At 38.0% G+C, this 22,493-nt stretch overlaps 2 protein-coding genes across 3 annotated transcripts; both read right to left on the bottom strand.

Moving 5' to 3' along the window:
• Positions 1–3,193: 3,193 nt before the first annotated feature.
• LOC132785230 (tripartite motif-containing protein 3) lies at positions 3,194–3,792 on the bottom strand. Its single transcript, XM_060791224.1, has one exon. The coding sequence runs from the start codon at positions 3,790–3,792 to the stop codon at positions 3,319–3,321; it is 474 nt and encodes a 157-aa protein (XP_060647207.1). The 3' UTR covers positions 3,194–3,318.
• An 11,578-nt stretch (positions 3,793–15,370) lies between these two features.
• Positions 15,371–21,702, bottom strand: LOC132786370 (G protein-activated inward rectifier potassium channel 3). 2 transcript variants are annotated; one of them, XM_060792882.1, is made up of 6 exons: positions 21,312–21,702; positions 19,473–19,732; positions 16,683–16,957; positions 15,841–16,623; positions 15,635–15,782; positions 15,371–15,573 (listed from the first exon to the last, which is right to left on the bottom strand). In XM_060792882.1, exons 2-5 carry the CDS (start codon positions 19,730–19,732, stop codon positions 15,724–15,726), a joined length of 1,377 nt encoding a protein of 458 aa, XP_060648865.1. In that variant the 5' UTR covers positions 21,312–21,702; the 3' UTR covers positions 15,371–15,573; positions 15,635–15,723. The 2 variants fall into 2 exon arrangements, with proteins under 2 accessions (XP_060648865.1, XP_060648866.1); XM_060792883.1 differs by lacking the exons at positions 19,473–19,732; positions 21,312–21,702 and adding an exon at positions 19,083–19,318 and having other exon boundaries at positions 15,372–15,573.
• Positions 21,703–22,493: the final 791 nt, after the last annotated feature.

Raw genomic sequence — 22,493 nt, 5'->3', positions numbered from 1 at the left:
CGATGGGTTTTCTGCCACTGGCGGCCTGCCCAAAGGCAAAGTCAAACAAGCAACCAGCAACCAGCAACAGCAACAGAGACGAAGACCAGAGAGCAATATGCAACAGTTAAATCGCGTGCCGCATGGCTGGCTGGTTGGCTGGCGCAGCGCAGCGCTGCTTTGTCGCCGCGGCGTGGCGTGGGTCGTCTATCAATTAAACAAAGCGGCAGCCTCGGCTGCTGCAGTTGCAATATCAAATGCAAGGCCGGCCATGACGGCCACCCAAAACGCTGCTCCAGTTGCCTTTTGTGGCAGCATCGAGCATCCAGCATCCAGCTTTGGCTGCTTGTCGCTTCCGCTCTGCACTGAGGCAGCAGCAACCAGTTTGGCTGTCCGCCTCGAGAGATCTGCAGAGTCGCCTCTTTGACGTCTTGTGGCAGGATTTGCGCGACATGGCGCATTATTTAACGACACAATTCGTGCAACTCCCACGCATGCACAGCAAACTGAAAGCGAAGCCGCAAAAGCTAAATGCTGTTTTGCTGTTGCTTTTACTGTTCGCTGCAGTTGTTGCTTAACTGATGCCCCAGCGACCGAAATTGGCGCAAAAATGTCACCAGGTTGCACTCCCTGGATATGCATCGATCATCGAGCTGCGAGCAGCGAGCAGCGCAAAATGTCAAATTGGCGGCGCGTTTATCGACCCACAAAAGCTGCTTTAATGTCAGTTAAGCAATTTGACAAATGACTCGAGATACCAAACACACAAAATGTTGAAAGCTGCGTTCAATGCACGAGATGAGAACGTAGTTGAAGTTGAAATCGAAGTTGAAATTGAAGTTGGAGTTGGTGCTTTTGCTACCTGTGCCTGGGGTTATCGACTGCGTCTAATCGGCGATAAAAATGTTTGCCTGCATGTAAGATCAGTCAAAGATCGATGCCATCGTCATCGGCATTCATAAATGCGTACAACAAAATGCGAGCATATCGCATTTCAACAACGAGCAGCAACAACGAGCAGCGGCAGCAACTGCCACAAATTACACGCAGGCCAGCGACAACAGGCATTAATAATTGGCTAAACTAAACGCAATATCAAAGCAAGCTGGCAGCGCGTTATCAATAAGAAACTGTTCAACTGTTCAACTGTTCAGCGAGCCACGCCCTCGCACGCACCGCAGCAACTCGCCGCAGGATGGATGACAAATTGCGCAAATCCATGAGATAGTTTTTGCAGTGGACACTCGCAGCCAATTGCATAATGCATTGCAGCTTAGATTTGTATCTTTTGCATGCGGCTGCGGCTGTGGCTTGGCCATGTTGTTGACTCAAAACGCTGTCAAAATGGCAACAGCAAAAATGATTCGTGAGATAAAGTCTGTACCGAAAAGCGAGTCAAACAAATGAACAAGCTCCAAAACTCTGATCTGCTCAGCCCAGAGCTGGGCTAGGCCAAGTCTCTGATCGCTGGTCAAGTTGCCAGCTCTGCGCATTTAATAAACAATTTTGCACCATTTTTTTTTGTTGTTGATGGTGTTGTTGTTGTTTGCAATCATGCAGGCGGCAACTGCAAATGTTTTTCGAACTGCAGTTGGCTGCCACTTGTGTTAATTGCCATCGTTAGCTGGTCATCTGCAAGCGAGTCTTATCAATTATCTGAACTGGCCACATCGATGGCAATTAGCCAGGCTAAGCGTCTAATTAAGTTGCCCCTTCCACAGTTGCACAGCACATACGAGTTCTGATCGATGATCGTGTTAGTGTGGCGTGTTACAACTAACGTGGCCAACAATTTGGTTATACAGATTAAGACGAGGATGCAGATGGCCATCGTCATCGTGGTCGTCGTCGTTGTCGGATAACTTATGTATTTGAGTTTTGCTAATAAAATAACCAGCTTACAGCTAATGCCTTATGGTTAACGGTTGCAGTTGCCACGCTTAGTTTATGCCTCCATGCTCCATGCCTTTGCTTGGCCCATAACTAAGCAAACTAATCTCACTGTCATTTCGCTTAATTTCCCACCAATTTTCTGTCGGATTTTCTAAAACAGGTGGAACCATTAAGCAAGCTTTCGACTGGAATGAGTTTAAGGCCATGCTTCACATGTAACCTTGGCCATTTGTATACCCGCTATTCATAGGTTAGAAGGGTATTATAACAGGCAGAAGGAGGTTTCTAAGACCCTATAAAGTATACATTGTTAGGCTGTCCGTCTGTCCGTACGTATAATCATCTAGATCTCAGAGACTATAAAATATAGAAATATAATTTTTGTCTACAGCATTTGTTATGTTTGCATGCAGATCAAGTTTGTTTCACATTTTTGGCACGCCCACTTCCGCGCCCTCAAATCGAAAAAAATCAAATAACATGCTACATAAAGATACATACAATAATAACTATAGTTTTTAATGAATCCTTTGCTCGTGATAAGATATAAAATTGTAGAAGTTATTTAAGAAATACTTTTGTTTGGGCAAAAACGCTTACTGCAATAAGGTCTTAGTTCCTTTGACTAATAATCTCAGTGGTATATACTATTTTAAATGTAGTACTATATCAATATACCAACTGTAGCCTTAGTATAATCTTAGTATTTTTGGGATATATTATTTTGTTATATATTGAGATTAATACAGCACCTTTTTGACCAGTATTAGGACTATATCAAGATACCAAATATATCCTCTGGTATATTTTGTGGTATATTAATTTAGTATATTATCAAATTATTAATATTATTACTATATCAACCTACCAAATATACCATTTTTAGTATTTTTGCGGTATATTATTTTGGTATATTTTTATATTAATACCGCACCTTTATTACAAGTATTAGTACTATATCAATATACCAAATATATCCTCTGGTATATTTTTAGTACTTTTGTGGTATATTAATTTAGTATATTATTAAATTATTAGTCTTATTACTATATCAATCTACCAAATATACCGTTTTTAGTATTTTTGCGGTATATTAATTACGTATATTTTAAAATTAATACCGCATTGTTTAGCTTCAATTCACAATGGGTAGCTGGTATCTCACAGTCGAGCACACTGTAGCTCTCTTACTTGCAATCACGTGAACGGCTTTTCCTAAGGAGTCATCACACAAATCAGCGAACATCGAAAGTAGTTTAATGTGTTTTTCCTAGGTGTGGGAATTCGCCAAGTAAAAGTAACTCAACTGCAAATTGTAATATCGATTTTATTGTAATTAACCAAGTGATGAAAAGACTTGATTATCAATCAATCGAACAGAGCGAATAGAATTTGTGTTTACGAGTAAAGTGTAGCCTAAAAGGAAGTATTAACAATAGCAATGAATCATGTGTTTGAGAGCTGTGTGTCTATTTGCCAATCATGGCCATGACATCCGGATGTCTGGCTGTGATCCTCGCGGACCACTTCTCCATATAAATTGGCAAAGAAACGTATTTCCTGTTCAGTCAGTGTCAGCATCAAAGTATCGTTCAACCTGTCGAAGTCTAGTTCGAAGAGTTGATGAAGATGATGATGCTCCGTTGTCCGGACATTTGCATCTTCGATCGCTGATGGCTGAGTGGCCGACATGGCTGCTGGGACAACAACACGATGATGCGAATCTGGAGCTGTGTGGCTGTCATTGGAAGCCTCAGCGCTCACCTGAAACTCGCGACGACACAACGGACACCGCAGATCCCCTCTTACCACCAGATAACGCTGTAAGCAATCACTGCAAAATGAATGGGCACAGGGCAACCAATGCGGATGATGCTGCTCTTCCAAACAGAATATGCATGGGCTGAGGACAGTCTTCATCATAGATATAGTATATAGTTAGGAACCACTCGAAGCGATATTAAATTCGTTCAGAAATTACCAAATTTTCCTTGAGCACAACTTTTAATTGCCAAGCTCGATGCTAGACAACAATATTTCGTAGCCTAAAGTGGTAAACAAGCCAAGCAGAGCCTACTTAATAAACGAAAGATGGAAAGCTCAATAAAAAACACAACTAAGTTAATTTTAAAAGAACATTTCATTCAAAAATTGTGTTGAAATACACAGTATAGATAGATTTTAAAATTTGTGTCACAATGAAAACAAAACTAATGCTTACTTTTGAAAGCAGAGGTCAATTAAAATTATGATGCTAAAGTTCTCTTCACACACATTTAAGTGTGAGCAATAAGTGTACGAATTTATCATTACAATTTTAAACGCTCATAAACTTTACTTATAACAACTGTCTGGTGGAATAAAATGTGTTCTAAAATAGGCAATTAAAAGTGTTAAGACAGTTTGATAAACTCATTTGACATTCAATTTCAATTGAAGAGATTTCAATGCCAAACAAAATTGCGATTATAATGTTATTCTTTTTTTTACCGCAAAACATATGACAGACTCTGGGAATATTCTGTGTTGCCTTGCATTGAATAATTTCATTTAATTTTGGCCTAAAGTTTATGGCAATTTTCAGTCTCTTGACGATACTGCACCCGTTGTTATTGTTGTTGCTATTGTTGTTGTTATGTCTTGGGCTCCACTCATTCAAATTGTATTCAAATCAATTACATTCGAACTAAACATAATTCATGTGGTATGGGTTAATACAACAAATTACAACTGACATTTAAACAGAAACATGAAACGGACAATTTAACATGAGCCAAAGCCAAACACAGCCAAAAATCGAAAAAAGCCAGAAGAGAAGCATAACAAAGGCTGCAGCCAACAAACAGGCCGCTGCCAGGCATCATATGAGAGGCACAAAAATCGCAGCGAGACGAAAACGAAAATTTCAGCAAAAATAAAGGCGCACATAAAATCGGAGCCACTCAGGCCAAAAGTGACCTTCAGTGGCCACACTAAAAAAATCAAAAAAAAGGAAAAAAATAACAACTACAAAAAATTGAACTGAACACACACACTCAGGGGCCACAGCGTCATGGTTAAGAAACCACAACAACAATGAGTGAAACCAAAAACAAAACAATAAAATTCTTTTCTCACGATTGTTGACTTTAACACTTACAGCGTCGCAAAAGTTACGAGCCATATTCACTGTCATTGCCCCGCCAGAAATTAAGCCTGACAGCGTTGCACTCCTTCCAACAACTGGAAATACTTAAGCTACTGGTATTGGTATTGGAGACAAATTTCCAGTTGATGAAGCAGTAGCTATAGCTTTAGCATACATATATAAATATGTAGCAGGAAGAAGCAGTGAGAGAGCACAGAAAGATAAATGTTCTTTTTGCAGGCCATTCGCAAAATTTTTACTTAATTTTATGTGCTTTGCATATTTTTTGGCTGTGCAATGCCATTAAAATTTTGTCAGCGTGTTGAACTCATTTATTTGCCATTGTTGTTGTTGTTTTCCTTTTATCGATTTAATGCATTTTGTAGTTGGCTTTAAATCTGTTTGGCTGTTTGTTTTTGTTTATTTTGCAATTAAGTGAAATTTATGTTACTGCAAGTTCGTCGCTTAAGTCTTTTGCTTCGTGGCACGTAAATTGCCAAAAAATATACTGTGCAGTATATATATATACTGTATTTCCTACTTATGTGTAGCCCCGGGGCCACTGCGTGGGTCGACACACACACACACACTCTTCCCCTTTGCCATCCTCCAGAGCTTCGTCCTGGCTGCGGCTTCTCTCTCTCTCTCTCGCTCTGGACGATCTCAGCGAGCGGTAGCTTATTTTAATCCGCCGCGTTGGTGGCGTGCATACATAATACATAATTACCGGTTTCACTTTTGCCTGCCAGTGATTATCATCGTGGCATTTCTTGATGTCGTATTTTTTTCTGTCTGTCGCTTTTTTCTTTTCGCATTCGCATTCGCATTTTCCCCCATTCCCAAAAGCAAGCTTTGCGGTTTTTTATTACCCTGCTGTTTACTGTGCCGCATCGTATGGTTTCTTAATTTTCAATTTTTATGATGTGTTAATGGATATTTTTGTGACATGACCTCCTGGCGAGCCGTTGTTATATGGCCATAGCAAACCCGCCTACTTGATGAATTCTGCCAGACTGTCCGCTTCGGACAGTCAGCCCATCGAGGAGGAGGAGAGAACAAAGAAGAGGGAGACTAAAAGATGTTATGCAATGCTACACAGAAAGAAAAAACGTGCTAACGTCAAGAAGAAAATTCCGAGATGTTAAGCAATGCTACACAGTAAGAAAAAGTACTAGAATCAAGAATTATATCTTCAATGAAGATCGTTTGTATATCAAAATTAAACCATGAAGGTTTATTCTTAAGTCTAGATCGGAAACCTACAAAAAATCTAAATTGCTTAATCTTGAAATTCAAGATTACAATCTTATAATCTGTAGAAAAGAAAAATCTTAAAATTGAACCAAGAAAATCTTAAATAAAGATCAAACAATCTTAAATTTAGTTTGTTTAAAATAAAGAAATAGATGGCGTATATGTTATAAATTTATTCGTTACACAATTATATGTACTTCCTCTATTTTTGTTTAATATTAGTTACAATTACAACACCTACTAAAGTTTGAACAGAAGTCCAACAACCACAAGGCTTCTTTACTTTGTGAGCTAACGACAACAACACCAGAAATTGCGTTCCAATTTTAAAGGAAAGGAAATTGAACATTTTAAGAAACAAGAACAAAATTCTTTCTTAAATCAAGATTCACAATCTTCTTTTTAATACTAAAATAATATATTCTCAATCTAAAAATGCATATTAAGCATACAAATCTTGATTTAAAATTTCTTCAATAAAAAAACATATTTCAAAATTGTTATTTTTAAGATCAAAAAAATCTTGAATCAAGATTTCTTCAATCTACATTTTTTTCTCTATGTGTATGCTATGCATGTCGAGCTGAAGTGCGATATAATTGAAGCTATTTAAAGCGTGTTAAATGGCAAGGACAAGTCAAACACAAGGCTGTCTCTCGTCGTCTAGTCCTGTGTTCTGAGAGCAGACAGTCTGTCAATCAGTTTGATGAGCAGCGCGAATTCTCGACCTGTTGAGAGATGCATATCTTAATAGCATTTGGCGGCGCTAGATGGCGCCACATTTGCAGCCTCCCTAACATATTCGCAAGATCATCAAACTTAAGTGAATCGCCAATCGTAACTGGTGACCCAGTTTCCTATCGCAGATGCAAGTTCTGCGAAATGCAGAAGTGCAACTGAGTTGCATGAAGTTGGGGCAAGTTGTCGCTCAAATTACACGCACACACAGAGCTCGGTTCGGTTCGGCTGAAAGCTGATTACAGGCCTCGGGGCATGCAATTTGCATCAATAAAAAAACTGAAGCCTGGCCCCGACGAACGTCAGCTGCTGTAGGTCAGTTAGTGAGATTCCTGTTCCTGGGCCCTTAAATGCCGTTCATCTTGTTCAGCGTGGCGTTGATTTGTTGACTGCTTCTGCATTTGGGTTTCGCTTGCTTCAATCAAGTGACGATCGCAGTAAACAACCCAAAGCCCGACTAAGTAGAGGACGGATTCAGATGGGGCCAACCTAACGCACGCCCCATTTACTTTCATCTTTGATCTGAACCGTCAACGAACCCAATCTCAATCCCAAACCCAATCCCGATGCCGAAGTGGACGTGTTATCGACCAGCCTTAAGAGATAAGAGTCTGCTTTTTGATGGTGTCTGACCACTTGACCGGGGCCAATAATTACTTTCTCCCATATGTTGGGTGAGTGGGCAACGACTGTTATTGATTTTCTGATTGCGGCCATAATTTTATTATGCATCATTAAGCCGATAAAGTCGCACACACAAAACAGCACATTTTCAGCCATTTGCCAATTGCTTATGGCCTTTGAAGAACCTCTCCGAAGAACGGCAAAAAAAAAACACAACCGAAATTCGAGATCATTTTCATGATCATAAAACTTTCCAAAAATGATGTGTAAATGTGAAAGGTTCATTGCCTATCCGAGTTAAGTAAAACTGGAAATTTTCAATCAGAAACAGGGGTCAACTAATTTGCATGTAAAAAGCTGTTGTTATTATATCATTTTGCCGATTGTTCGATTAATAAATGTTGACTAATTGAGATGTTAATGCCACCAAGTAACAAAAGGTTACTTCAAATGGGTAACAAATGTGAAAACTGCTTCAGATTGCACAACGCAACGCAAAAGTCTTCAAAAGTTCTCCAATCAGTTGTCCATCACACACAATCTTGGCCCGATCAATCTTTGGCCCGATTAATGTCTGTGGCCATAAGCTTATAAAGTGAAACAGCACTTTGACTTTAAGACCCATCAAACGGCCCTTTTGTTATACTATATTTATATATGTGTATCATTGTGCAATTTCTTTTGTGGCAGCTGAAGTTGGCTAAATTAACTTCACTTCACATCAAAAGCTGCCGAAAAGAAAAAACGAAATAAAACAGCAAACAATGCAGTTCCGAAATGAAATATGTTAATCAAAATAAATGCACGACTTCAAAATATCCTTTATTCAATTGAAAGCAAGTATTTATAAAAGGAATTTGTTTCAAAGATATAATATAATATATTTATTTAAAAAATTAGATTTATAAATTTAAAGTCACTACTTACTTTTTAAATTAAAGCAGCAAAAAATTCGTTTAAAAGCTGAAGCAGATTCAAACAACACAAAAACAAACAAAACAAAAAAACGTTACATTACGTTGAGCGATAGACACATGACCAATAGAGGGCGCCACCTTTCAGGCCGATCAGTGTCCTTCGGAGCACCTCTTTCTGCAGCCTTTTCTTAGAACCCGCCGCGAAACACAACATATTAATAATTAGAACTTAATCACTATGAGATTATGATACATGCATATGATAAATTATTTTAATGCACTTCTATTAATTTGGAATACTTTCGTTTACAAAAAAAAAACACACACACACACACACGCGCACCGAAAACAAAGCACAGAAATTTGCACATATTTCTTGCACTCTATGCTGGCTTGCTTTTTTAGATATCATTATGCAAACACACGCACATATATTAACACTTGCTTAAAAGCTTATTAACATAAATTAAATACTTTATAAAGAGCACTGCACTTTAAAAAAATAAGAAAATAAAACGGCTCGCGAAAATGGCGGGAAAGCGACAGAAAAACTACTGGCTATTCTTTCGCTTTTGCAGCCCTGTCAGCTAGCCCTAGAACTTTACATTCTGCTAACTAGCCGCGCGTTAATAAATGATTTGAATATTGATCTAATTGTCATTATATGCACATTTCCAAGTAAACATATAATTTATATTAATAAAAGTAACTTCAAAATATACATATCAGCAAGAATATAATCAGAATGTGCTCAATTAGCTTTTATAAATGTCAATCAAATTAAAGGACGAGTGCTGCCCAATTAACAGTCGCCAAAAATGTTGACCCATTAATGCTAATTCATTATAGTGAACTCACGCATTGCAGCTTTTGTCACTAAGCTTAGCAGTGGCTGCAGCAGTGCTAACATGCCTGCAAACTGACAAAAAGCTCAATTGCACGTAATTAGAATATTCAATGCCCTTGCAAAAGAGCTTGATGTCGTCACTATTGCTTCGCATATTAATTAATGGGATGCTGTTGATGTGTTGCTTTCTCCAGTGTTTACATCCGTGCAAGCTGACAAAAAGCTCAATTACATGGAATTAGCATATTTCAATGCACATGATGACATCACAATTGCTTCGCATACCAATTCATTAGCTTTTGCTAATGTTGTGCTTTATTGTTCCCTCTGGCAATTCTTGCTTAATTGTAAGCATTCCCTGTTTACCCTTTTAATTAGTACAGGGTATAACTACTGTTGCTTCTCCGCATTGCTCAAGTGTGATTTCTGACAGCTCTGGCAGCGACGTGCACTCCAAAGTGAGATCTGTCATAAAAGCGACCTGTGCCGCTCTTGATTGTGATTTTGATTTTGATTTTGGCGGGTTTTCAGCTGACGGACGGATTTCGCAGTATTCGGCTATCTGCTGTCCAAGTCTGTCCTCAGTGTCCTCGGTGTCCACTGTCTTGGATGCCATTTCAAAACGCAACGCTGCCCAAAAATGTATGCAGATTTTAAATTAAAACGCGTTATCAACAACCAACAACGAGTCCAAAAAAATAAACCGGTTGCCCGATAGCCAATTTGAGTCGCGGTCTCAGTTTCAGTTGATGGGTTTGAGATGTTTTTTATACAATATTTTGTTTTTGGAGTGGCACTTCCTTAATTGAAGCAGGCATTGCAACAAGTGCAGCGCTAATTTATGATGTTATTTAATAAATATAATTAATGTGAATAAACGCAAAGAGAAGAAGAAGAAGTAGAAGCAGAAGCAGAAGAAAACGCAGCTCATTTGTTGGCAACATAAAAATTACTTAATAATTTCCATCAAAACTAATTAATTTCAATATTATTCAGTCAAGCAGAAGCTCGCGATTGCCCCCGGGGCAACAGACAAACTGTGGCAAGGGCAATGGCAACGACACAACCCGAATGGCAACCACAACATCAACAACAACAACAACAACATTAACAACGGCAACGGCAGCGGCGTGTTAAGCATATTGCCTTGCAACTTAACCCTTTTTTGCCGACTTCTGCGCTTTGAAGATTGCTGTGGTTGTTGTTGTTGCTGTTGGGGCATAAAATGTTTATTACTTGCAGCAGCAGCAGCCAAAGGCGATTTACATTTATTATGTGTACACATATATGACTTCCCCTCTCACTCTCTCCTCTTCCCTTTTTCCACACTGAAAAAAAAGGTTCTAAAATCAAAAACATTCGTACTTAATATATTTTAAAATAAAACAAATTCTTCTAACTAAGAACATTAGTATAAAAAATACTAAAAACTATGTTAAGTTAAGCTTAAGACCAAAAATACTAGATTTGGGTTACAAAATTATGTAAAAAAGAACAGTTTTGAACATCAAAAATATTCAGCTTAAAAATTGTGTTTTTGAAATAAGATTACTTTAATAACAAATTCTTAAAACTGAAAACATTAGTATAAAAAAATACCAAAAGCTCAAAAGAAGTCCAAAAATACTAGTTTTATAAAGTTTTTATCTAGTTTTAAGTGTTTTCGTTTATAGCTCAGTTAGTTGAGCTGTGTCGATCCATTCTTTATTTAAGAGAGAAAAGGTCCTGGAATCAAATGCTGAGCGAATCGATGATGAGTATTTCGTAAGTAGAGTGATTAACATTCAAGTGAATAACTGAATGCGCAACTTAAAATAAAAAAAAAACAATAAAATATAATATAATATTCTTTTGATGTTACTTACTAAGATTTTTTTATTTAAAACTTTTAGATTTAACAATAATACTATTCTTACAAATTTAAGATTTTTTGCACATAATCTTCTTATATAAAATGTTCTTGAATTCAAGGTGAGTTAACATTGAGATTAAGATTCATGTTCTTGACGCACATTGTAAACCAAAATTCTTAGTGCTCAGACCAAAATATTGATTTTGGAACTCCTTTTTTTTGTGCAGTGCACTCTCTCTAGCTCTTTCACTCTTTCTTGGTATTTTTGGGGTAACTTAAATCAATTGCTGCATATAGCGGCAAATGCGTCAACGTCCATAGTTTGGCTGAAGCTGAAAGCTTCTTGGGTCTCATCTTCAACTCGACGACGAAGTTGGAGACGAGGTTGGAGCTGGAGCCTGTGGCTCATTCGCTACGCTTGAGTAATTTCATTTTTGTCGGCTTTGTCCTTACTGGCAAATGACTTGCGAGGCAGCAGCAGCTTCCTGGCCAGCTTTTATGGCATTTATGCTACTTATGCAGCGAGTCTGCTGCCTCTACTCTGACTCTGCCTCAGTCTCTGCCTCTCTGCAGTGCGGCCAAAATGACCGTAATTAATCAATTTGAGCAAAGTGGCAGCAGCAACAGGAGACGCACAGAGGGGAAGGGAAGGAACGGCAATGTCCGTGTAATAACAATGAAAACAGCGTGTGTTGCAGCAACATTGCTGTTGCATGGGGCAAGACACAAGCAACGGCGAGTCTCTCTGGACATGTGTAGCTCTCGTTGTGCTACTCATGTATATCTGCACACCATAAATTATGTTCGCACAGGGTTAAGCGCATTATTTAAGCATTCATCACGAGCGACGACCCAGTCCGTAGTCCGCAGTCCCTTCCCTTCTCCGCCCCTTTCCTGTCCCCTCAAACTGTGTCTCATCTGTTGCCGTGTAATAATTTTTGAAATTTATGTAAACAGTGTTGATTATGGATGAGTTATGTTGCATGTTCTACCCCCGGTTGCCCCGTTAATTTAAAGCTTGTTTTGTTCGCCAGGAGTTGAACTGGATTTTTTGACTTGACTTGAGTCATCGACTTGGCCAGGCCAATTGATGTCTTTATTAGGCTAACCACAGCTCGATGCAGCGCTAAATATCAAGCGTGCTGCAATACATATTTCCACTCTGCGGCTGGCTGCAACAATAAAATGCCACCAGAGCTCATTCAGCTAGTGGAACAACCGAATGTGCTGACAGCTCTTTGAATTTAAGGCGTGTTTCGACCACTTAGCCAAAAACCATGGGAAGCCAAATGTCGATCACGGATCGGAGGCTTCTAAGCCCCCAAAAAACTGCATGCGAGCCGAATTTGTATGTGGCATATTAAAATGACACGAACAATTACTTGCCACACAACGATCAATATGCAACGGAGGTTGAACAGAGCGAGTAAGAAAGCTACACTCGAGTGTGATCGACTTTCAGATACCCGCTAACCATTTTGAATAGCAAGACAGTATTAATCTCAAAATATGCCAAATTATTAAACCACAAAAATAATAAAAATATACCGAATATCATACTTGATACTTTGAAATAGTGCGGTATTATTCTCAAAATATACCAAATTATTAAATCACAAAAATACTAAAACTATACCGAATATCATACTTGCTACTTTTAAATAGTGCGGTATTAGTCTCAAAATATACCAAATTATTAAACCACAAAAATACTAAAAATATACCGAATATCATACTTGGTATTTTGAAATAGTGCGATATTAGTCTCAAAATATACTGAATTATTAAACCACAAAAATACTAAAAATATACCGAATATCATACTTGGTATTTTGGTATAGTGCGGTATTAGTCTTAAAATATACCGAATTAATATACCGCAGATGTACTACAAATATACTATTAGATATGTTTGGTATATTGGTATACTACTTCATTAAAAATATACCATTTTATATTTAAATTATACCAAATTAATATACCACAAATGCACTAAAAATATGCCATTAGATATATTTGGTATATTACTACTACTTCATTAAAAATATACCATTTTAAATTTAAATTATACTGAATTAATATACCGCAGATGTACTAAAATATACCAAATTCTATAGTTTTTCTACCTGCACTAAAAATATGCCATATTACATTTTAAAATATACCAAATTAACATACCATAAAACGTACTATAATATACCAAAAGAATATTGATATAGAACTACTTTCAACATAACTTATAGATCACTAAAATATACCATATTGTCAGCCAAAGCAACTAAGAAAGATTACTATAGAGTAGGAGCTTTTCCTTTTTAATGGTGACAAATAGTTATAATACCCTTTTACCCTATGCGTAGCGATTATAAATATCTGTTTGGGTGGCGCTTTTGTCTTTTCGGCGAAACGTGGCTGTGCTCGTGCCACATGCGGTGCCACAAGCCACAAGCTGCAACGTTGCCAATAATATTTTAATTTTTATTTATTTTCATTTTGCATTTTTTTGCAAGCACGTTTATAGTGTCCACAATCACTCGTTGATAGTTGAAATTTAAAAGACGATATGTCACCTGAAGTCTCTCAGCCTCAGCTTCAGCTTCTGCTAATGGTTTGCACTGCTGATAAGCACGACAAACATTTAACAAGTAATTAAACAAACTCGTAAACTCTCCACTCGCAGTCACATTTTCAATCTCTGCCTGGATAGGCGTGTTCGGGTGCCAAAAGTGGGTTAAGGACGCATAAAACTCAACCGGTGGCCGCCCCTTTGCCGTTGGCTGCCAAGCGTTCAGCATTTTTACACTGGCAGTAAAAATATTTTGATATTTCTATTGAAAGCTTGGAACTAGGCAACATTCGTATCCATACTTAAAGTAGTCAACACTTTTAGGTGTTTCTTAACATTTTTTGAAACTTAAAGACAGCATTCAAATACACATATAGTTTGTCACCTAACGATCCATAAATAGTTTAGAGTTCCTCATAAACTTAACGATTTTTTTAATATTGATTTCAACACAATTTAAACGGAAAAAGTTTGTTTCTTAAATTGCAAACAAGATTTGAATAGAAATATTTGTTTTTTATTTAGTACTTAATTTGCAAAACAAATAACGATTAAAGATATAATGTTTTCTTTCTTTGTTTTCCTTTTCAGCTTTAATTTATTGCTGATTGTGTCTCATAATATTGCTAACTGACAAAGGGAAAGCTACGATCAAGTGTGACCATACAACAAACGGAATTTATATAGAATATGGGACATTTACAACAATTTCTTTTTGCTGTAGTCCCTTGCTTTGCTAAGAATTACGCTGTTAATTTTTGGTAATAAAAGGCTAAAAGGCAACATAAACATTTCAAAAATAACATTTTTTGTTATTTAGTATTTTCTTTGTTAAGAATTAAGCTGTAGTTTATTGCTTTTAAAAGGTAAAAATAAATGCCTAAATATTGATATTTTCTTTTATTGTTATCCTTTGCTTTACGAAGAGGTTAACTCGATTTTACTATAGCTTTTTTCTGTCAGTGTTTGCTTTGTTTTTTTTGGGATATATTTGCTGCTGCTTTGTAATAGAGTTGCTGCAAATTTGGCATTGTATTTATGGGCAACAGCACACAGATGTCTGACCCACACCCACATTTCATTAGCCCCCACTCCAGTTACAGCATTCAGTTCAGTTCAGCTCAGTTCAGTTTGGTCCACTCGCCGCGTTGTGATAAATGTGATAATAAATATTCAAGTTGTTTGTGAGTGTTATAATTTAGTGTTGATTAGTTTGCGCAAATAAGAGTTATTGATTCAATTTCAATTAAAAGGATATGAATGTTTTCTATAAGCGCCACACACACACCTCGCAATCCCTCACTTCTATTTCCATTTGTAGCTCCTTGTCTCCCACACTCACAAATCAAAAGACTTGAACAACAAACTTGTTCCGAGTGTTTTGAATACTATATGTTTTTTTGGCACCTTTTGCATTGATAATTTTTCTGCACTGGGATTATTAATGATGCCTAATGAGTGGGCTGGGCACTGAAACCGAAACCGAAACCGAAACTGGAACTGAAACTCGATGTGGAATTTGATGTGAACTGCAATTGGGAAACACGAGTGGCAATTATGTGTCATTTATATGAATATGAAAGAGAGCGAGAGAAACGTGTAATTTGGTGTAAACTAAAAGCTCAAACATTTATTAACTTCAGTTTTCAAGTGTTCAAGTGTCGCTAGAAAAGCCTCGCTGCAAGGGCATCGACAGCTGCCAGCGCTGCCTCCGAGCGGAGCCGTTCGATTGCGTCGAAGTCGTCGAGAGATTGGGCGAGCAGCAAGCCGTCGCAGCTGTAAAAAGATCTCAAAATATTATAGCAAAGGAATCCCTTTTGAGTGGGGAACAACTTACGAGGGGAAACGAGGGGAATAACAAAGCTAAGAACTAAATGTAAATATAGCAACAAATAGGAAGACGAAACATTGGACGAGACAGAAGCGTTATGAGGCCTGATCAGAATGATTGTTCGATGACAGCTGACGCATGTTGAAAGTGGTCTCTGCATAGACAAAGCAACAGTAAGCATTAACTTATTCATCACACCCTCCGACTTCTACCTGGTGTCCTGAATCCCTCCTGTATCTTGTAGATCTCGTTCAGCTCCCGGGCGCTGCAAAGGGGCGTGTCCACCTGCGTGGTTTCGTTGAAGCGCGCATAGTCAATCTCATAGGCCTGGAGATCTTTGTTGTAGAGCACCACAGGATCGAAGCGGTGTCCCCAGAGTATCTCAGTGTTAATGTAACTCGATCTGGCTTGAGTCGATTGTCCCGTTGACTCTACAGTTCCTTCTAGGATAACAACAATCTCAAATTTATCCTGCAGCATGTCGGTGGCATTCAGGTTGTAAAGTGGCGAACTCTCATCAATTCTATGCTCAATCACCATAGGCCAGATGAAGAACAGATCCGCGCCAGATTCGTCGGTGCCTATTTGCAGTTCCGTAAAGTGCTGCGTCATCACTTCGCCCTCCTTCGTGCTGCGTGTCCTGATCAGCTGAGCACGCACTCCCGCGCCAATGATGTGCGACTTGCGCATATCCCCAACCCGGAACATCAGCGACAAGCAACCATCTCGCTGACAGATCACCGCATGCTTGGAGAAGAGCAGCGTCTGTGCTCGCTGCTTGGCACGCGTCATCTTGGCGAACACGATGCCAGCCATGAATGCGGAGGACATGACGCCAAAGATCGATTGAAAGCACATCATGAAGATGGCTTCGGGACACTCGGGAGACGTGGTGCGCACTCCGTAGCCGATGGTATGCTGTGTCTCGATGGAGAACAGAAAGCAGGAGGTGAAGCCATCGATGGCAGACACACAAGGCGCCCAGCCAGAGTCCTCTGTGGTAACAGATTCATATTAGTTTCAACTTCTTTAACTATTTTTACTATAGACTTACCTTGATTGTGGGGCAAGTGGAGCTCCTCGAGATCGCCGTGTGTGTACATGATGAGCCACCAGATGAGAGCAAAGAACAGCCACGAGAGTATGAAACTGAGAGCAAAGGCGAGCAGTGTCCAGCGCCATTGCCAGTCCACCATCGTTGTGTACATGTCCTGCAGGAAACGCACGCGTCGTCGCTGCAAATGCTTTTGCACCACGTTGCAGTCGCCATTCTTGAAGACCGCGCGTCGTCGCACGCGTCGCATGCTGCCCGGGCGGAAGTTGCGGGATCTGAGAAGGGGAAGAGTGAGTATAAGAATCAATATTGAAGGAATAAGTTGAATGAATGTGAAAAGAAATAGAAACAACGCCACTCTACTACGATAATTTAAGAAGCGATTTTCATAAACAGCCTAAAAGTAGGCAATGATTTTTTACAATTGCAGTTGCATTGATGTTCTGCTACTTTTTTTTTGCACATTAATGTTAAACTACATTAAGTTGCCCTACCAAGATAACCGTCATTCATTTCTTGTCATTAAAAATGTTTTATTTGTTGACCTCCCAAATTTGAGCACTCATGAGAAATAACATAGTTCAAATAGAACCTAAGCAACATTAAGATGCGATGTTTAGTAAAATACAAGAACTTCCTCCTTATTATATATTTTTTGTTATATAGTATAGAAATATCAAAAAAGTTTCTGGGGTCAAAAAGCATAAAATAAAGAAAGAAATTATGAAGTTATGAAAATGAATACCAATAGCAGGGTTCGATACTCTATTTATTTATTTTTTTATTTACAAAATAATATAATAACTAAAAGAAGGGAGTGCTAGATACTAAGACCATCGACTCTCGATACTCTAAACCTCATGTAAAATTGAAAATAATATTTGCTTCGAATGGAGGGAAAAGGCAAAAGAATTCTTTGAAGTATTCTTTCGCTTTATTGAAACTAAAAACTAAAGAAAAGATACGTAGTTACTTCATTTTGAATAAAAACTAACTAAAAATGTTTTTAAGTATTGTCTTATTCTATTGAGCAAGAACTGTAAAAAAGATAAAAGATATTTACACTTTGGAATATAAATGAATTCAAAATTTTATAAAGAATTCTCTTGCTTCATTAAAAGTAAAAACTTAAAAATATAAGCTCATTAAAAATGCTATTATTATTAATAAAATATTTTGGCTCTCTACTATTTACTCATTGAAATATAAATTAATTAAAAATTTTATAAAGAATTCTCTTGATTCATTAAAAGTAAAAGCTGTAATATATAAACTTATTAAAAGTGCTATTATTATTAATGAAATATGTTGGCTCTACTTGGATTATAGCATAATGCATACTTAAGAACTAACTGCAAAATAGCTTTGACCTCTGACATTGTCAGCGAACTAGACATTTGAATGCAAATGAATAGATTCACTTGCATTCGCTGTGGACTTCAATGTCATGCAGTCTGTCTACGATTGAATTGCCTGTCCAGACTTGCTCCCGTTTCCCGTTCCCGTTCCCCTCTTCGACTAATTGTCTAAATTAAGAGGCAACAAAGTACAGCTAATTAACACGTTGCGATGTTGCATTTGGTCAATGTCAGCTAAAAGTGCCAAAGACACACTTTTCATGCTAAGTGTGATCTGTTTAATTAACTGAAATTAAAGTGCAGTACTCTCAGTGAATAAGATTCGAGTTGAGTTCAGCCCACATGCAATTTTTGTGTCTACTTTGGAATTGCGACACTTTGCAGCCCCTTGGGCGATTAATTGACATTGTGCTGGTTCCATAAATAAAAGTTAATCGAATTTAACACAGCACAGGGCTGGCGTTAGATGATTCACATTTGCTTTGAAGATGGATGAAAATGCCGCCACTCGGTTAATTGTTAATTTGCTGAACTACTGAAAACAACGCCAACGCAATGAAGCGAAGGCTTCTGCAGGAAATGACTTCATAATGTGGGAAAAATGGGGGAGAAGTAAGTGATTGATAAAATGAAATGTGGAAGTGATAAACTTGTGTCTCAACCTGAAACAAATCGCTTAACGAGTGAGAAATAAATACGACAAAATGTCAACGTTGCGGATGACAGATGAATAATACGCCGTGTAGTCCCAATTTCAATGGGCAGCCTAATGAGTGGAATGGGGAAACGAGAGAGAGATACAACTATGAACGTAACTCAAGTCAACTGAGAACTGAGAACTGAGAACTGGGAATTGCGGCGTGGGCGGCTGTATAAATTACAACCGCAAACAGCAAACAGCGCATGGAGCACTTAAAAAACCAAATAAGCGTCGCACTGCTAATCAGCAAAACAAATCATATCTGTTAGAGAGACTGTAGCTTTGATTGGGCAGCAAGTTCAAGTTGAATGTCGCGAGAGAAAATCTCGAATCTCTAAATACCCTTTGGCCAGCGAGTGGCTGGATCCTTTGAGTGCCTCGTAGTAGACTCCAGCCTGGGATGGAGTGTGTGAAATGCCTCTCATATACTGTCTCTTCCACTCCTTCATGTGGGTAAAGGTTTCATCCTTGTCGCCTGCGAGTGTCTCGCCATCAACTGGATCCACTTGGACATCGCTCAAAGGCACCTGCAGCGGCATCGCGATCTTTAGACGAACGCGCACAAAACTCAACTGAAGCTAAGAACTATCGATTGTGATAGTCAATGCCTAAGCTGTCAGTGTTTGACTGAGGAATTAGAGCAGCTCTAACTAATAATCCACAGTTGACTCTACCACTTAGAAGACTGCCAAAATATCGAGTAAACATAATCGATTCCCTCCCTTCTCTTACCTGCAACTTGGCTGCCGTTGAAACGCTTTGCCATTTGTGGAGAGACCGTAGAAGCTGGCTGGGCGATTGGGAACAATTGTGATGGGATACGATTGTGGATTGCTAATCACACTGTCCAGTGAATCGGGATCCTCTTCAATAGTTGGCGGCCTCTTCAGCGGCTGTGCAGACTTCTCCTTGTTGTAGCCAGCGACTGTGGTCGATGCTGGCGTCGATGTTGTTGTCACAGCCGCCGTGTGGCTCGTGAAATTGAAACGCATCTGTGGATGTCACATTGAAAAAGGCCACTTTAGATGCCACAAAACACTACAGAGACTACAGAGTGCCGAGAGACACTTTAAGAGGTGCGAAAAGTGCATCGCGTATAATAGATTTAGTTGATGTTTGCAAAACTTGAACGTGCTCATAACAACACTGACAACAACGATGATGACGACGACGCTTTTTTATCAGTCCAGAAAAGGGCCTCATTTGCAGCGTCTCGTGGGGTGTTGAATTTGTCACTCTTACAGCACATTGTTTGCTCTCAGATGATGCAAACAATTTCATTTTGTAACTGACTATCTTTCTCTGGTTAAATAAGACGCTGATTTACTAACTAACTAAGTGTTGATTGAGTTGAATACTCGAAATATTTCTTTCTAGTCTTATTTTCATTGTCAATTCTATGATTTAATGAAACACTTAGTTCAATAGTAAAAAAAGTACCCCTAAAGATCATTTAATTATGTGCTTTATTTCTAATAAATGTCAAATAAAAATTTACATTTTGTAACAGACTATCTTTCTCTGGTTAAATAAGACTCTGATTTACTAACTCACTAAATGTTGATTGAGTTGAGTACTCAAAATATATCTTTCTAGTCTTAATTTCATTGTTACAATTTCAATTCTATAGTCAAATGAATCACTGACTTTAATAGTAATAAAATACCCAAAAAGAACATTTAGGTATGTACTTTATTTCTAATAAATGTCAAATAAAAATCTACTCTTTATTCCTTATGACACTTCTCTGGTTAATGAAGTCACTGGTTTACTGACTAAAAATTAAATTACAACTAAATTGCTTTGGAAAAACATTTATTTTTTTAAAATTCATTCATAGAGGTAATTTTATTTTAACAATTTCATTTATCCAGCTTTGTAATATCAAATCACTGTGTAAGTAATTATTCACTTGAATATAAAATTGCTTAAAACAACATTAAATGATTTGCTTAATTTCATTGTCACTCTTTAATTTCTCTAGTTAAATAAATCAATGGCTTACTAACTGACTAAGAATTGATTGACTTCAATCTGATAAAAATTTCCCAGAAGATCAATTAATCATTTGGATCTTTTTAATTAGTATCAAATGTAAATTTTACTTTTCATATATCTAATTTCATTTTAACAACTTGTTTTCTTCAGTTAAAAAAATCACTCACTGAAAACTGATTTACTAACTGACTAAATATTGATAAACCTGAAAGAATATTTTGAGTATTTATTTACTTTATTTCTAATAAATGTCAAAATGAAATCCACGCATATTTCTTAGATTTAATTTCTAGCCGTTTGGCTGGAAAATGGGCAGTTAATTGCTGTCCAATTAAACCTTAACGACTACACAAAACGTTATTCAACATTTTATGCTCATAACAAACGATAAACAGCAGCAGCAACATTTGGCTATAAGCAGCTGGCTAAAATGCCTGGGAAGAAGCCTAGCGAGAATTCACAACACCAACAGCAAAGGCAGCTTCCGTCTTTATTTATTTAATCCTATTGAGGCACTTAAGAATGTGTTAGGCCGGTTAAAAATACATAAAAACGTTTTCAATGCGGACACACCTTTCAATTATTTTCTTTTTGGTTTCGTTTGTTGGTTGTTTGGCTCGATTGGGATTAAATATTTTTAGCACCTTTTTACGAGCGGACTATTTTCAATTAATTGGCACCTTTAAAACGAGCATTAAGCGTGTATATTTTTCTTCTTTCTTTCTTTCTTTGTTGTTGTATTTGTCATGCAAAACACTTTAACACATCTTTAGCAACTTGTGTTATTTATTTTTGCATAAAAACCGCTAAAAGTTGAGCTTTGTTTTGCGAACGAAAGAGATCACGCCAAGCCAAAGTTGAGGCTGAGTCGAGCACTAGAGACGATGTCACGGATTAAATGACGATTGCGACTGCGATGGCGAGAGTGACAGTCGAGAGTCGACAGTTGACGGTGTCAGCGACAGCAAGAAAATATCAAAACTAAACAAAAGTTGTGAACAAAAGGTGGCTCGACTCGGCTTCGGGGCTGTAAATGAGCTCAGTTCGCACTCTCGGGGCAGATTGATGCTCTCGCACAGTCACAGATACAACAAGAGATATAGAGATAGAGATACAGTTACACACACTCACACACACGGACGAGAAAAGTTCAATTGAAATGATTTTTAAATTGAAAATGAGGCGGAAGATAAGCGCGATAAGTGCAGCTCGCTTATCTATATTTGATGTTTTCAATGGACAAAAGAAATTAAAAGGTAGCAAAGAGCGAGAGAGAGTAGGGTACGACCTTGCAATTCAATGGTGGCGTATACGTAATATCGAGTATACGCCTTTACCTTGACAAAAAGTGTTCGTGAGGGGTAAACACTGATAACAGCTGATGAGTGGAGAGTGTGAAGTGGTGGTGGCGTATACGTAATATTTACGCACTGCTGACTGCAGACAGCTCACGTGTCATTTTGCTGCACGCTGCACATAAATCTCAGAGCTACGCGGAAGCCAAAGAATGGTTGAGGCAAAGCTCGAGTTACGCGTCATGAATTTGCTAATTAATTAAAAGTGAATGAACTACGCACACAATATAGAATAGTAGCAATAAGTTAGTCAATAATGAGGAGGAATCGCATTTGATCTTCAGTTTCTATGCGGTAGTCACAGCTGACAAGGGAAGCGGACAGTGAAGAGTGCAGAGCAAAGGGGAGAATGATAGCAACAACTACATGAATTACGACCATTTCTCGGTAAATTGTGAAT

This window comes from Drosophila nasuta, chromosome 2R (assembly GCF_023558535.2).
Source record: "Drosophila nasuta strain 15112-1781.00 chromosome 2R, ASM2355853v1, whole genome shotgun sequence".
NCBI lineage: Eukaryota > Metazoa > Arthropoda > Insecta > Diptera > Drosophilidae > Drosophila > Drosophila nasuta.
This window is presented reverse-complemented; position numbering and strand designations above follow the sequence as displayed.